At 41.7% G+C, this 14,397-nt stretch overlaps 1 protein-coding gene across 1 annotated transcript; it reads left to right on the top strand.

Moving 5' to 3' along the window:
* Positions 1-4,231: 4,231 nt before the first annotated feature.
* On the top strand, positions 4,232-5,920 carry LOC311237004 (tripartite motif-containing protein 16-like; the record flags this gene model as incomplete). The annotated part of the gene is made up of 1 exon (XM_084324812.1): positions 4,232-5,920. One exon carries the CDS (start codon positions 4,232-4,234, stop codon positions 5,918-5,920), a length of 1,689 nt encoding a protein of 562 aa, XP_084180938.1.
* Positions 5,921-14,397: the final 8,477 nt, after the last annotated feature.

The raw sequence follows: 14,397 nt of genomic DNA, 5'->3' as shown, positions 1-14,397 counted from the left end.
GATAATAGTATAGACATACTGTAGTAGCATAGTAGGTAATAGTATTAAGCATAGTACATAGTAGATAGTAGTATAGACATAGCAGCATAGTAGGTAGTAGATAGTAATACATACGGTACTGTATGTATAGGTATATACAAATTCTGTTGTACTGTATTGTGCAATGACATAAAGCTTTCTAACGTAAGGTGGTGAAGTACAACACCAACCAGAGAGACACTGCTTCCTCTATGTGGAGGCAAGGCCCCGCTGTTACGAGGGCCATAAACTTCTGCTAGGCAGAAATAAAACTTTACCAAAAGAATAATATATATTCTAATGATATTATCTGTCTGTCAGTCACTCCAGGTACTGCGTGAGCACTCTCCTCACTCTCTTTCCCTCGCCCTCATTACAGTCAGTAAGATACCCATTGCACTGTGTAGGAGGCTGGGAGTCCTGTTCACCATGTGTTGGTCCCAACACAGAGTGATCATCCGTAGCCTAGTTTGTACGAGGAAGTCAGAGGTAAGCGACAGCTGTGATTGGAGGATCAAGAAAAGGGGCAGGGTTTGAGACAAAGCAGGCGTAAATTACACAGGGCAGGTCAGCCATGTTTATGTCCATAGGCCTTCGAAGTGCAGAAAATCTGGCCTTGAGGCGTCCAAAAGCACACTCAATGGCCACACGTGCTCTACACAAACATACGTGCTCTACACAAACATAGCCCGTAGTACTGCTCCTCACGTGGGGAGCCACCGTTGGAATATTCCTTCGTCAGGTCTGGCCGCAGTGGGTAGGCAGGGTCACCAAGCAGAAACATTGGTACGGCCTCCTCGTCATCCACAATCTGTTTTCTGAGAGCAGGGATCTTGCCAGACTTTAAGTAGGAGTTTAGATTTGAATTAGCAAAGACCTGATTGATTGATTGATTGATTGAAAACATTATTAACAGATTGCAGTATGGGTACAATACAGTACGGCTCAATACACACAATTGTTAAGGGGATGCAGACCAGAGAAAGACTTTCGTCTGGTTTACATCAGGGTCCCCCATTTTCAATTCATCATAACATATATGACACACGACATACAGATAGACAGTACTGCTACATCCAGACATTTATGACATACCAGATTTGCAAATACAGTACTGTTTGTGATACAAAAAGAGTCCAGAAAAGAGAGTATATACATTTGACGTAGAAACTGTACATTGGAGGTGGTTGGGTGGGTGGGGTGGGGGAGGGGGGTTGGGTAGGGGGTGGGTGGGGGACACACTGTACACTGTACATTGGAATATTGACAAAGCCATACTTGGTCATTTACTGTACATTGGAGGGGGTTGGGTTAGGACATTTGCAGGGGCCAGTGCAGCATGCACACTCCCAGGCCACTTTACCACAACATCCAATAATCTGTACTTGTAATCACAGACTGCCTGTACATTAAGGGAATATTTGCCTTTCCTGTTGATGTATTGTAGACCATAGAGTTGCTAGTTGGCTGCTTGACCTCTATGTGGGTGCCGTCGACTGCTCCAAAACATTGTGGCATGCCATGAGCACGATGGAAGCCCACAACTAGATCCTCAGCCTCGGGCTCCGTGAAAGGCAGCTTTATGTACTTTGGACCCAGGTGTGTGGTGATCGCTGTGCATGTCTGCCGAACAATGACGGACACAGACTGTCGCGACACGCCAAAGGCGTTAGCAGTCTTCCGTAGCCTTCCCTGGTCGCTCAGGTAATAGAGTGTTAGTGCAACCCTTTTAAGTGGACCAACTGCTGCCCTCATGTTGGTTGTCTGCTGTTCAATATATGAAAGATAGATAGAAACTTTATTGCCATTTCAACACTGTTGATTGGGATTTGTCTTGGTGCCACGTACAGTACAGACAATGTTAAAAACATACAATATAAAAACACAAGAATACAATATAAAAACACAAGAGTACAATATAAAAACACAAGAATACAATATAAAAACACAAGAGTACAATCCCCACAATAAAGAGTTTTACACAAACAATTAAAAAGAAAAAATGCTACAGTACCTAAAATAAATTGCTCAGTGTTCCAGTTTTAAAGTGCATATTGCCTTAAAGTGCATGTTGGCTGGTGCTAGCCCTTGTTGTGCAAAGTGCCTGTACATTTGTACTCGAGTTCAGGTGACGGACAGCCTCGGGATATGTACTGTTTTTAAAACGGGATGTCCTGCACCTGAGACTTTGGAGTCTTCTGCCAGAGGGAAGGGGGTTAAAGAGGTCGTAAGCAGGGTGAGACCTTTTCCCCTTTCCGCCGGATTTGTGTGGCATAAATGGAGGCCACAGAGGGGAGCTCACAGCCGATGATTTTTGACGCTGTGCGTACAGTTCGTTCTAAATGTCCCCTATCATGGACGGTGGTGTTTCCGTACCACACAGTCATTGAGAAGGTAAGGACACTCTCTACAGTGGCTCTATAAAAACTGAGCATCGCCTCCCTGGACACACCAAACTTTTTAAGCTGGCGCAGGGAGTGGAGCCTCTGGTGGGCTTTGCTAATTATGAGGCTGGTGTTAACTTCCCATTTTAAATTATCACATTATGGTGATGCAGAGGAATTTAAAACTGTCTACCCTTTCCACCTGCTGGCCGTTTATGTACAGAGGAGGGTGGACTGCCTCCCCTCGCCGGAAGTCAACTATAATTTCCTTTGTCTTAGAGATGTTCAAAAGCAGGTCGTTCTCCTTGCACCATACAGCAACAGTGGCGAATCCTTATGGAAGCCAACGGAAGCCATGCCTCCCTAATATTAAAATATGAATTAATATCAAATATGAAATATGAAAAAAAAAAAAAAAAATCTTTTTTAATATAGTTTACATTCTTTTTATCTGTGCATCTGTGTTATAATTTTTTATTTTTTTTTAAATGTCTCCCTCTTCTCCTTCTCACTCCCTCTAACACACTGTCAGACTCACTGTGCTCACTGCAGCTAGTATAGGAGAGAGGCAGGGGGTAGGTCTCTTTCTCCAGGCTTCCAGCATTATAGAGTCCAAATCCGATCCTAGCCAATCAGATTCGAGCTGACTGCCACACCCTAAAAGTTTAAAACGGGGCCGAGAGGAAGACACTCAGCATATTTTCCCCTCTGCACTCTGAACATTGTATTAACCCGTAACTGTTCCCACGGGCCGAATATTGCCCCGATCCTCGCGAGATTAAATCCACGGGGACCTCTCGGCGTGCCGAAGCTTTTCCTAAATCACTTCCATCATCGGAAACGAGGGGAAAAGGTCGGCTCGCGACCCTGAAAATGTCGCGTGATTTTAAAAACGCTGTATTAAGTGAGCCTATTATGGGATCCACGCGAGCTTTCTATCGTGGAAACATCTGGGCGTCCCGCAACTTTTACTCATTCACATGTAGCCCCGAAAATGCTTAGAAAAGGAAAACAGAAAGCGTGGAATAAACTCGCCGAAACGGAAAAGTGTCCCACGGCTTCCATAAGGATTCGCCACTGTTGCTGTATGGTGCAAGGAGAACGACCTGCTTTTGAACATCTCTAAGACAAAGGAAATTATAGTTGACTTCCGGCGAGGGGAGGCAGTCCACCCTCCTTCTCGGTTCAGGAGAAGACGTGTATCGCTTGTAAAGATGGTGACGCAATGGGGGGTGTCTTCAGAATTGCACACTCTGGGAGCTGGTATCAGAAAGTAGCGTTTTCAGGCTGCCAGAACGCAGTTCCGTGTGGCAGAAAGGTGCAAACGATCAAATACTTTGCCTAAAACGACCAAAATCGTTTTAGTCTGGACATGGCCTAAATGAGAGAGAGAGAAAGTATGTGTGTGTGTGTGTGTGTGAGAGAGAGAGAGAGAGAGAGAGAGAGAGAGAGAGAGAGAGAGAGAGAGAGAGAGAGAGAGAGAGAGAGAGAGAGAGAGAGAGAGATTTATTGAGTATGTATACCATTTTCTCTATGTCTCTCTTTGTGCTTATGAGTTTTAGTGGGTTTTCCTTGTCAAAGTAAACTAATTAGAGGTAGTTGATGACGATAGAAAGTCCTGAACAACCAGTGACGTCAGACTACACCTCCCTATACGGGTGGAACAACCAGTGACGTCAGACTCCTCCTCCCTATAGACACTGCCTCTTTAAAGCGACTCCTCCCATGGACAGCTATATAACCAGGAAGCACCTCTCACCAAACACAATCAGAGTTCACTCTTCCTGAGAAAACTAAACTAAGAGTGTCGTTTGTCTTTGTAGAATAAAATGGCGCAGCAAGGAGTTGATCTGTACCGGGACCAGTTCTGCTGTGCTATCTGTCAGGATCTACTGAAGGATCCGGTAACTATTCCCTGTGGACACAGCTACTGTATGGGCTGTATTACAGACTGCTGGGATCACGATGATCAGAGGGGGATCTACACATGTCCCCAGTGCAGGGAGACTTTTACTCCGAGGCCTGTTCTGAAGAAAAACAATATAATGGCTGAAATGATGGAACAACTAATGAAGACAGGACTCCAAGCTGCTCCTCCTGATCACTGGTATGCTGGACCTGCAGATGTGGTCTGTGATTTCTGCACTGGGAGAAAGCGGAAAGCCCTCGAGTCCTGCCTGGTATGTCTGACCTCTTTCTGTGAAACTCACCTCCAGCCTCATCATACTGTACCTCCGTTAAAGAAACACAAGCTGATCAAAGCCTCCACACGGCTTCAGGAGAACACCTGCTCTCGTCATGACAGGATTCTGGATGTTTTCTGTCGTACTGATCAGCAGTGCATCTGTTATTTGTGTTCCATGGATGAACATAAAGGCCATGATACAGTCTCAGCTGCAGCAGAAAGGACGGAGAGACAGAAAGAGCTTGGCATGAGTCAGCAGAAAGTCCACCAGAGAGTCCAGGAGAGAGAGAAGCGACTCAAAGAGGCCCAACAGGTTGTTGATTCTCTCAATCGCTCTGCTGATAAAGCAGTGGAGGACGGTGAGAGAATCTTTACTGAGCTGATACGCTCCTTGGAGACGAGGCGCTCTGAGCTGAAGAAGGTCATCAGAGCCCGACAGAGGACCACAGTGACTCAGGCTGAAGAACTGCAGAAGAGACTGGAGCAGGAGATAGCGGACCTGAGGAGGAGAGACACTGAGCTGGAGCAGCTCTCACACACAGATGACCACATCCACTTTCTACAGAGTTACCCCCCCCTCTCCACCAGTCCCAGTGAGTCTACAGACTTACCCAGCATCAGTGTCCTTCCTCGACCGTACTTTGCAGACGTGACTGAGGTTGTGTCTGAGCTGAGAGACAAACTACAGGACGTTCTGGAAGAGCAGTGGCCCAGAATCTCAACACCAGTGAATGCAGTTGATGTTTTACTGCCACCACCAGAGCCCAAGACCAGAGCTGACTTCTTACAATATTCCTCTCAGATCACACTGGACCAGAACACAGCAAACAGATATCTGTCTTTGTCTGAGGGGAACAGAAAAGCAACAATGGTGCAGCAAGAGCAGTCATATCCTAATCACCCAGAAAGATTTATTGAATGGCCTCAGGTTCTGGGTACAGAAGGTCTGACTGGACGCTGTTACTGGGAGGTGGAGTGGAGTGGAGGGGTTTCTGTAGCAGCCTCCTACAAAGACATTAGTAGAACAGGCACCGGGGATGACAGTGGGTTTGGATTCAATTCCAAATCCTGGGCTTTATTGTGCACACAAAGAGATTACAGCTTATGCCACAATAACGAGGACATAAGAGTACCGGGCCCCCGGTCCTCCAGAATAGGAGTGTACCTGGATCACAGGGCAGGTACTCTGTGCTTCTACAGCGTCTCTGACACCATGACCCTCCTGCACAGAGTCAACACCACATTCACTCAGCCTCTCTATCCTCGACTTGGGCTTCAATATGGAATCCTTGGACACAACCCTGGGAAGGCTGAGTTCTGTGAGCTGAAGTAGCGATCAGTGACATTCACAGCTCCTCTAACCAGGGTTTGGGATTTAAATTGATCTTGAATATTCTGAGTTGTGAAAGATGAGGTAATTAGGAGTTACATTCATTCATGCAGTCACTCTATTGTTGTTCTGAAGGACACACACACAAACACACTATGTTGTTCTGAGGGACGCACACACACACACACTATGTTTAACTTTTTTCTAGTTTCTGTCCCTTTGCATGCAGGGGAGTCAAAATCTTTATTTTCATACTCAGGATAGGCTGGACAACAATATGCAACCATTGTATCTGTATTTGATCACCTTTGGTCATTTTGAATTACTGTGTGATTTGGGTCCGTCTCTCCTCTCTCTGTTCCAAGTTGGTATCAATGTGGGGGCCGGACCTCCATGGAGTTGATTTGTCAGATGTGTGGGGCATGGGTCAGTCGTAAATGCAACTATTTAGTTTCAGAACAGACCCATCTGCGTTATCAGAAGAGCTCAAGGAGAGAGAGAGAGAGAGTTGTTCTTCTGGTGGCCGACTTTGAGGGAGACAGACCTAGATAGAAGCTGGTTTAGGAAGAATGACCATTCATTGAATATTGTGCATTTTGTCTTTTGTTCTTGTATTCTCACTAAATAAACGTGGACATCTAAACCCAGAAGGACCTGTGTGGATATTTGCTTGAAACTTGCCGTTTCACCGACTGAACCTCAATATAGAACTTTGAACACAACGCAGAGGAATTGACTTGAACTCACTATTTCCATGTGCTACATGAGATATGCTGTCGAAATCTAACATTACCATTGAAATCCAATAGTGTTCAAATTAAACGAGTTAGAGTTCATAGAAACATAAGTATACTCTACAGTATCAATAATACAAATATGTGTGTATGTACAGCCCACCCTGTTATAAATATACAAATAACTGCTAAGTTACCCCCGGTACAACTAACTATGTTATGTCTACTCCCGGTACAATATATATACTGTAACTATAATTATAAATATAAGTCTATCCTGTGCAATATATACAGTACTCCATACTAACTCTACCTTGATGGAAAATAAGATATCTGGAACTTTCTGAACCTATTGTAAATCGTAATATCTACACAGAGTAAATCTGCATGTTGATATGATGCCCCTCTAGCTCATGGAATGAACTCCAACGGTCCTTAAAGCTTCTTCTCCCCTCTGTTGCAGAGTTTAAAACCTTCATCTCCAACCTTTGTCAATGAAGTTCTACGTGTTTCAATCGATTTGTTATCCTTACTTTTTGCCTCGTGTTGTTGTCTTATTGTTATGATTTTAAATGCTGTGTGATTCTATGTTTTTTTTGGCTCATTGTACCGAGGACTGCTTTAGCTGAGGTGACCCAGCCAGTTCATTCCCTGCATCTGATAAAGATGATTAAGCCAAACCCCGCCCTTCAATAACAAACTCTCACAATAGGTGTGTCTGTATTGGATACAAAATTATTAAAAAGACATCAATATGGTATGTGATAGTCACTAATAATCTTAAAAAAAAGGTTTTCAGGCATTAATTCAGGCATTTCAAAAAGGCATTAAATAATAATAATAATAATAATAAACGTTATTTATATAGCACCTTTCATACAGAAACTGCAGCTCAAAGTGCTTCACAACAGAAAAAAGACATAAATGCATAAAATGAGCACATAAAGTGCAGACATATAAAATCACAGTTTTTCACATTAGGATCTAACATCCCAACAGGCCACCTTGTTCATGGTTTGATTCAGTTTTAAATAGACAATAATAAAAAGAGTAAGATAAAATAGACGGAGTAAAATAGTAGTGCAGTGCAATAAAATAGTAGAATAGAATAGATCAAATCATTTTTTTTACACAATAGTTCTGGATTACTGTTCAACAGTTCAAAGTCGTCTTTACCTTCTCTGTTTGGTATCCACAGTTTAAAACCTGACAGTCTTCCCTCCTGTTTGATACCCACTTTGACCCTTCAAACCTCCCACCCAGGGCAAACCTCCCTAAATGTATGAATAGTAGTAATTGTATCTTTCTTGACAGGATCTAGCAATATATTTAAAAGGCTGCATATCTAAAGGTCTAAAGCATGTTTAAATTCAAGTAAAATATTTCAAACCACTAATACATCAGAAGTAAGGTATAATGTTACATAAATGCCTTAAAAGCACACATTTTAAACTTTTTCTTTTACGCTTTATTTGGTAACGTGATGGTAATGACAATGTTCTCTGACATTCTAGGAAAAGTGTTAAATATATTAAATTCCATAAATTGATGTTTACAACAATGTTCATATTATGATTCCTGACTAAATGACTATAAAGCTTAATTGATCATTTAAGTAGCGGCATGGTGGTGTAGTGGTTAACACTGTCGCCTCACAGCAAGAAGGTCCAGGGTTCGATTCCCCCTTGGGGACCAGGTTTCCATGATGCCAGGTACTCAGGTGGGGTATCTCCTGGGCCTTTCTGTGTGGAGTTTGCATGTTCTCCCCGTGCTCGCCAGGGTTTCCGCCCCCGATAAGATAAACCCAATGGAAAAACATGCACAACAGATCGCTAACGTTGTGGCGTCCTTGACGAAGACGGACAGGAGCACTTGGATTGGTCCCCGGGGCGCGGCTCACGTTGACGCCCTATCTGCTCCCGGCTGCCCATGGGGGGAAGGACAACGGGATGGGAAAAGTGCAGAGAGACATTTCATCGGCGACTCAGTGCATGTGTGTGTGTGTTCCTGTGGGTCGCCCATGTCGCGTGTGTGTGTGTTAAAAACTGCATGACAAATAAAGACTTCTAGTCTAACAATTATTATTAGATTTATCTTTTTTTTTTTTTATTATTGGAAGAATTAGTACATATTTATACATTTCAGTTATCAAAATTATACAACTTCCATTTCCTTCCTCATTCCTATCCCCTAATCCCACCCATCCCACCCAGTGAGGGCGACGACAAACATACATGAAAAAGAAAAAAAGAGATATAAATAAAAAATAGACATTTAAATAATTAAACAAAAGTACAGATGTGGCAGACAAAGCTATGCAAAAGAAAAATGAAGTCAAATTAAAATAAAACAAAGATAAAACAGAGATATTTTTATATATACATACCGTAATAATAATATATAATATAAGTGTTACTCTCCATTTTAGTAGCGTAATTTCCAGATGGTAAAACAAATAAAATGGAGAGTAAATTTAACACCCTTAGCAGACCACCACAATGCCATCTCCCTAGCCATGCGTGGGCTAGCAGTGTCATGAAGGTAGATAGGGGGTGGAGGGGGGTCATGGGGTCCCAAGATTGGATGGAGTCATATGGGTTTTGAAATGGGATAGGAAGGGCTCTAACAATTATTATTATTAAGGTTTTATGATTTTTTTTTGATAAATAAATTTTCCCAAAAGTGCCCAAAATCAAATAAACGCCCATATACACACAAACACACACACACAGACATGTATACACACAAACACAAACGCATATATATATACACACACCAGAGTCATGTAATATATTACTCTCTCTCACACACACACACACGCACAAACGTTTTTTTTTTTTGGCGTAGTAAACTTGAAGACTGCATAGTGCATACTGTTTTTTGAATAGTGTAATTTTATACACATGCATAAGCCTGGTCTCTTTTTTAAAGATAACATTTTACTTTTTTTGTACTGCACTATCATGTGTTTGGTAATATTTTGCTGCTATGATGCCTGAAATCTCCCCAAGGGATCAATAAAGGAATATCATATTTTATCTCCTTATGACAATGTATTTTGTTCCTACTTTCAAGTCAGTGGCCATGCACACTCATCCATTTTCCATTTTCCAGTGTAACTTTATATACTTATAGCACATGCATAAGCCTGGTCTCTTTTTGATTCAACTTTGTTTGAATATTTTGGACAGCTGTAGTTGTGGTTGCTAAACTCAAATCCAAATCACAGTTACATGGTTACCAGATTATAAAGTACCCAACCTCTGACTCTATGAACCTCTTAAAAACAGACAGGCAGAAAAGTGGCCATTTTGTTTTTACTTGCCCAATGCAATATGTATATTGCCACACAATACTGTCTGGCTTTGCAGACACCTATTTACACCACAAAACAATGCATGCCCACACCCAGGTGCCCCCCCCCCCCCCCCCCCGGTGCAACAAGCACCCACATCCAATTTACATCTTACACAAATTATCATACTAAAAGGATACATGCATCCACTATGCACCAACATCCTGAATATTCAAATCTTGTGTCTGCCAGAATCACACTGCCTACTTGAAGAGTAGCCATTGAACTTGACTGCTATAGTTTACACCAGGTGTGGGGCAGACGACAAGCACAACACCAGCCTCTGCCACAGCGATGCATGTCTGCAAGCTCTCTCTCGTCTGTTGTGCATTAACGTGATTGATTGATTGAACTTTATTAACAGATTGCAGAATGGGTACAGTACAGTACAGCTCAATACATACAATTGTTAAGGGGATGCAGCCCAGAGAAAGACTTCCGTCTTGTTTACATCAGGGTCCCCCATTTTCAATTTATCATATACGTAATGTGTGTTTATAAGCAAGTATTACACCATATTCAAAACACGGTCCTCTCAAATCACCATGTCCTCCGTACTAGTGATAGTTGTCTTCTTTTCTTGGGATGGTCAAATATAATACAAAATTCACAGATTAAGATAAGAATAATGTGTAAATCAACTGATATCTGTTACTGAAATTAGCCTAAATAGATCTCCAGGTAATGATGCCCTTACTGGTGAGTTTTTTCAAAGTCACGTACGTTTTGGTGAAGCCATAATAGCTAGGAAATTTACCTGAATCTATATGGCACTGGTCTAGTCTATTAACTTCCAAAATCCAACAAAGATCCCATTTTGACTGAACCAATCATCAATAATGATGGTAAACTGTTTACTTATTTGCAGAGAGACTTAAAGGAAGGTCTTGATCAGATTATTGACCACTGTCAATCTGGCTTCATTGAAGGCAAACATATTTGTAATAACATCAGACTTAAAAACATTATACTGTCATTGTTTGTACATTGTACTTTTATGATGAGTATGTGATGAATACAGACTGACTTTGACTAACTGGAATATCTACATATTACTTCTCTCTGAAAGGAATATACTGGCAGAGATGATGTCCTCAATTTAAAATCCAGATGTTTTTTTTTACTCAAACAGCCAGGCTCTTTCTGTTGTGGAATTTTTTAATTCATATATTATTATTATTTTTATGGTTATTTCCAAATGTAAAAACAAAAAGCAGTACAAACTCTAAAGCTCTCTGATGAATATGAATATATTGCAATATTGATAGATCAAATGTATTGAGTAGATGGAATTGTTTCTGGGTTGTTGATAAATATTTAGCCAGGACTTAAATGTGATCAAATGTGATACTAAATAGAATAGATAGAATGCATAGATTTGGGGGGGGGGTTGCAGGGGACATGCCCCACTTAATATTGAGAAGAGGTAAATGTGTCCCCCTCAAAAGATATAGCTAATATGAAAGACAACCCCCTCCCCGAAAGAGGTAAAAAAAAATAAGGGGGGCAAAACATTTATATAACCTTCTTACCTGTAACTATATTAACCAACTATTTCAGACACCCCTACAGGACCATACCATCTCAACCTTGCAGATGCAACCCAAAACACATGTGATTTTGAATGTGCAGAAACAATACAGGAGAATAAATATGTTATTTGATATATTGTTTAGCCCTACAATACCTCTCTGGTAAATTGTTACCTTGGCTTAAACCATCATTTCCATGTCTTCCTTCTTCCATGCCAGTCATGTGTGGTCCCCTACCATTACTTTTTTTTTTATCCACTTTTTCTCCCATTTTTCTATATTTTCTCCCATCCCAATTTCGTATCATCCAATTCAACCCTCCCCTGTCACGAACGCTGTTTCTTGCCTCCCACAAGCCGGCTGCAATGTGGACTAAGTCATACATAGCACAAGTCCCCTCCGGTACTTGAGGTAACAGCAGTCGCATCTTTTCACCTGCGCAGCTCGATCTCTCAGTGTCGAGGAGTAACGCGTGGGAGGCTCACGCTGCCCCCGACACTTCCTGATTCTACTGCGCAGGCGCACCAACCGACTTGTAGGAGTCGCTTGTTCACAACGTTCGATCCCCACCCTTCAGTTTTCCCTCCCCGTAATACGGCCAATGTGTATTACTGCGGACGACCAGCTAAACTGAAAACAATGTGGAGAGCTGGATTCGAACACGCGAATCCTAGCGTCTCCACACTGGTGGCGAGTGCCTTGCCCACTACACCACCTAGCCGCCCTATGTCCCCTACCATTACTATGAGCGGAGCCGGATTGACGAGTGCAGGATGTACAAGGTCCATGAGTGAGCGCCTTAAAGCCTTACTGCATTATATTTGTGTCAGCGGGTACCTGAATGTTGTCTTTTCCTTTACATAAATAAAGCCATTTCCATCATAAATGTATGCAGAAAAGGCACAATTCGGTGCATAAAAGTTCACCAGAATGCAGGAAAGGGAAGTGTTTGATGCTAAAAATGTCCTGGGGGAGGACACCCAGACCCCACGCTTAACATGTCCCCCCCCAATGTTGAAACCAAACCTACGCCCTTGATAGAATGTGTTGTAGGACCATTAAATAGCTCAAACGTTTAAAAATCATGGCAACTTTATTATGTGCAATTTATTGGAGTATTTCCATTGAATTAAAACTGACTGATGATTCTTTCGTCAGGTAATAAAAAATAAAAAAAAGAGGGGAACAAATCGAATGCAAATTTCATATTTAAAATTCACAATACAGTAGAATATTTCACAATTATTACTTTGTTTTGTTTTTAAGAGCTCAGTGGTGTAAACATTATATACGTCTTTGGAATAAGTCACAAAATAATTATGCAAATTGAAAAGGCAGCAAATACGCATTTCATAGTAGGCTACCGGTATATAGAGTTAACCATATATACCCTAGCCTGGTTAACTGTCACGATTAACCATTTCTGAAACAGATATGAAATAAACAACATCCAGCGATTACATAAACAACATCCAGTGATTATTACATAAACAACATCCAGTGATTACATGAACAACATCCAGTGATTACATGAACAACATCCAGTGATTACATGAACCTCATTATTCACGTACAGTGCAGTGCAAATGATTGACGTTTCTCTGAAAATGCACTGTGGCATTACGACGTATACAAACTGGGAATGGGACGCAGAACTAGGATTTCAAGTTATCTGCAATCGTAACTTTGCTGCAGTCATAAGCAGCAAGACCATGTAACATGCACAGTTGTTTCTATAAAATAGCCTAAATGTCTCGGGGTCAATTCAATTAAAAGGTTCGAACAAAATGAAAAGACAAAATACATTGAGACATCACATCCTTTGACCTTTGATCTTTGACACCTTGCCGCCATCGGATGCTTGGAAGGCCACGTGTAACGTTTAGAAATCACAATGCGACAAATTATTTCTATTATATATATTCTGATAATAACGTTCTTTTCATACAAATATAGTCGTACATTTTCCTACATAAAAAAATTCAAAGTGTGTTACTACTACTTCAGCAGTCCATAGCATTCAGGGTACACCTCTTAAATTTGACTAACGTTCAAATGACACAAAAAAGATTGCAGTGCGAAATGTAACAGTGCCAAGATTAAGACTAAAGGAACATAAAAGGCACCGAGGAATAGCTAACACTGTCATCGAGGAAATAAAACGGTTCCTTCCCGATATGTAAGGGAGCGATTTGGCTTGAACAGTGGTCGGGTTTGTGTTTGTCACAGATACCAATACTTGAATGACAAAAGCATAGATGGTAAATGGTAAAGTAGTGCTTTAAAAAAAATGTGTTCCTCGCATTCACGTATAAAAAAAGAATCAGTGAAGCTGGGACCAGCACTCTCAGGTTCAAGTATTTAATGGCAGCCTGAAACAAACATGTTTCGGAATTCTTATTCCTTCGTCAGTGTTATAGCTAGCATTGTGTTATTGTGCTATAGCTATAACACTGACGAAGGAATAAGAATTCCGAAACATGTTTGTTTCAGGCTGCCATTAAATACTTGAACCTGAGAGTGCTGGTCCAGCTTCACTGCTTCTTTTTTTTATATATCACTTAATGGGATTTCAGCACCCAGTGTAGGATTTTGAGAGCGCGGTCTATCTTGACATTTTCCTCACATTCACCCGTTCACTCACACGCCGACGGTGGAGGCGACCATGCGAGGTGCCAACCTGCTCCACTTAATGCTCAAGCAAGTGTCTTGCTCAAGTACACTTCCAACACGCTGCCCGGGAGGAGTGGGGATCGAACCAGGAACCTTCCGATTACCAGACGACCGCTCTACCTCCTGAGCTGTAACTGTCGCCTCCATAGATCAGTAAATACTGATCATTCGAAATGCTCAATGATG

The sequence above is a fragment of the Notolepis coatsorum genome, assembly GCF_963971535.1.
Source record: "Notolepis coatsorum genome assembly, chromosome: 11".
In the NCBI taxonomy this organism is placed as follows: Eukaryota; Metazoa; Chordata; class Actinopteri; order Aulopiformes; family Paralepididae; genus Notolepis; species Notolepis coatsorum.
This window is presented reverse-complemented; position numbering and strand designations above follow the sequence as displayed.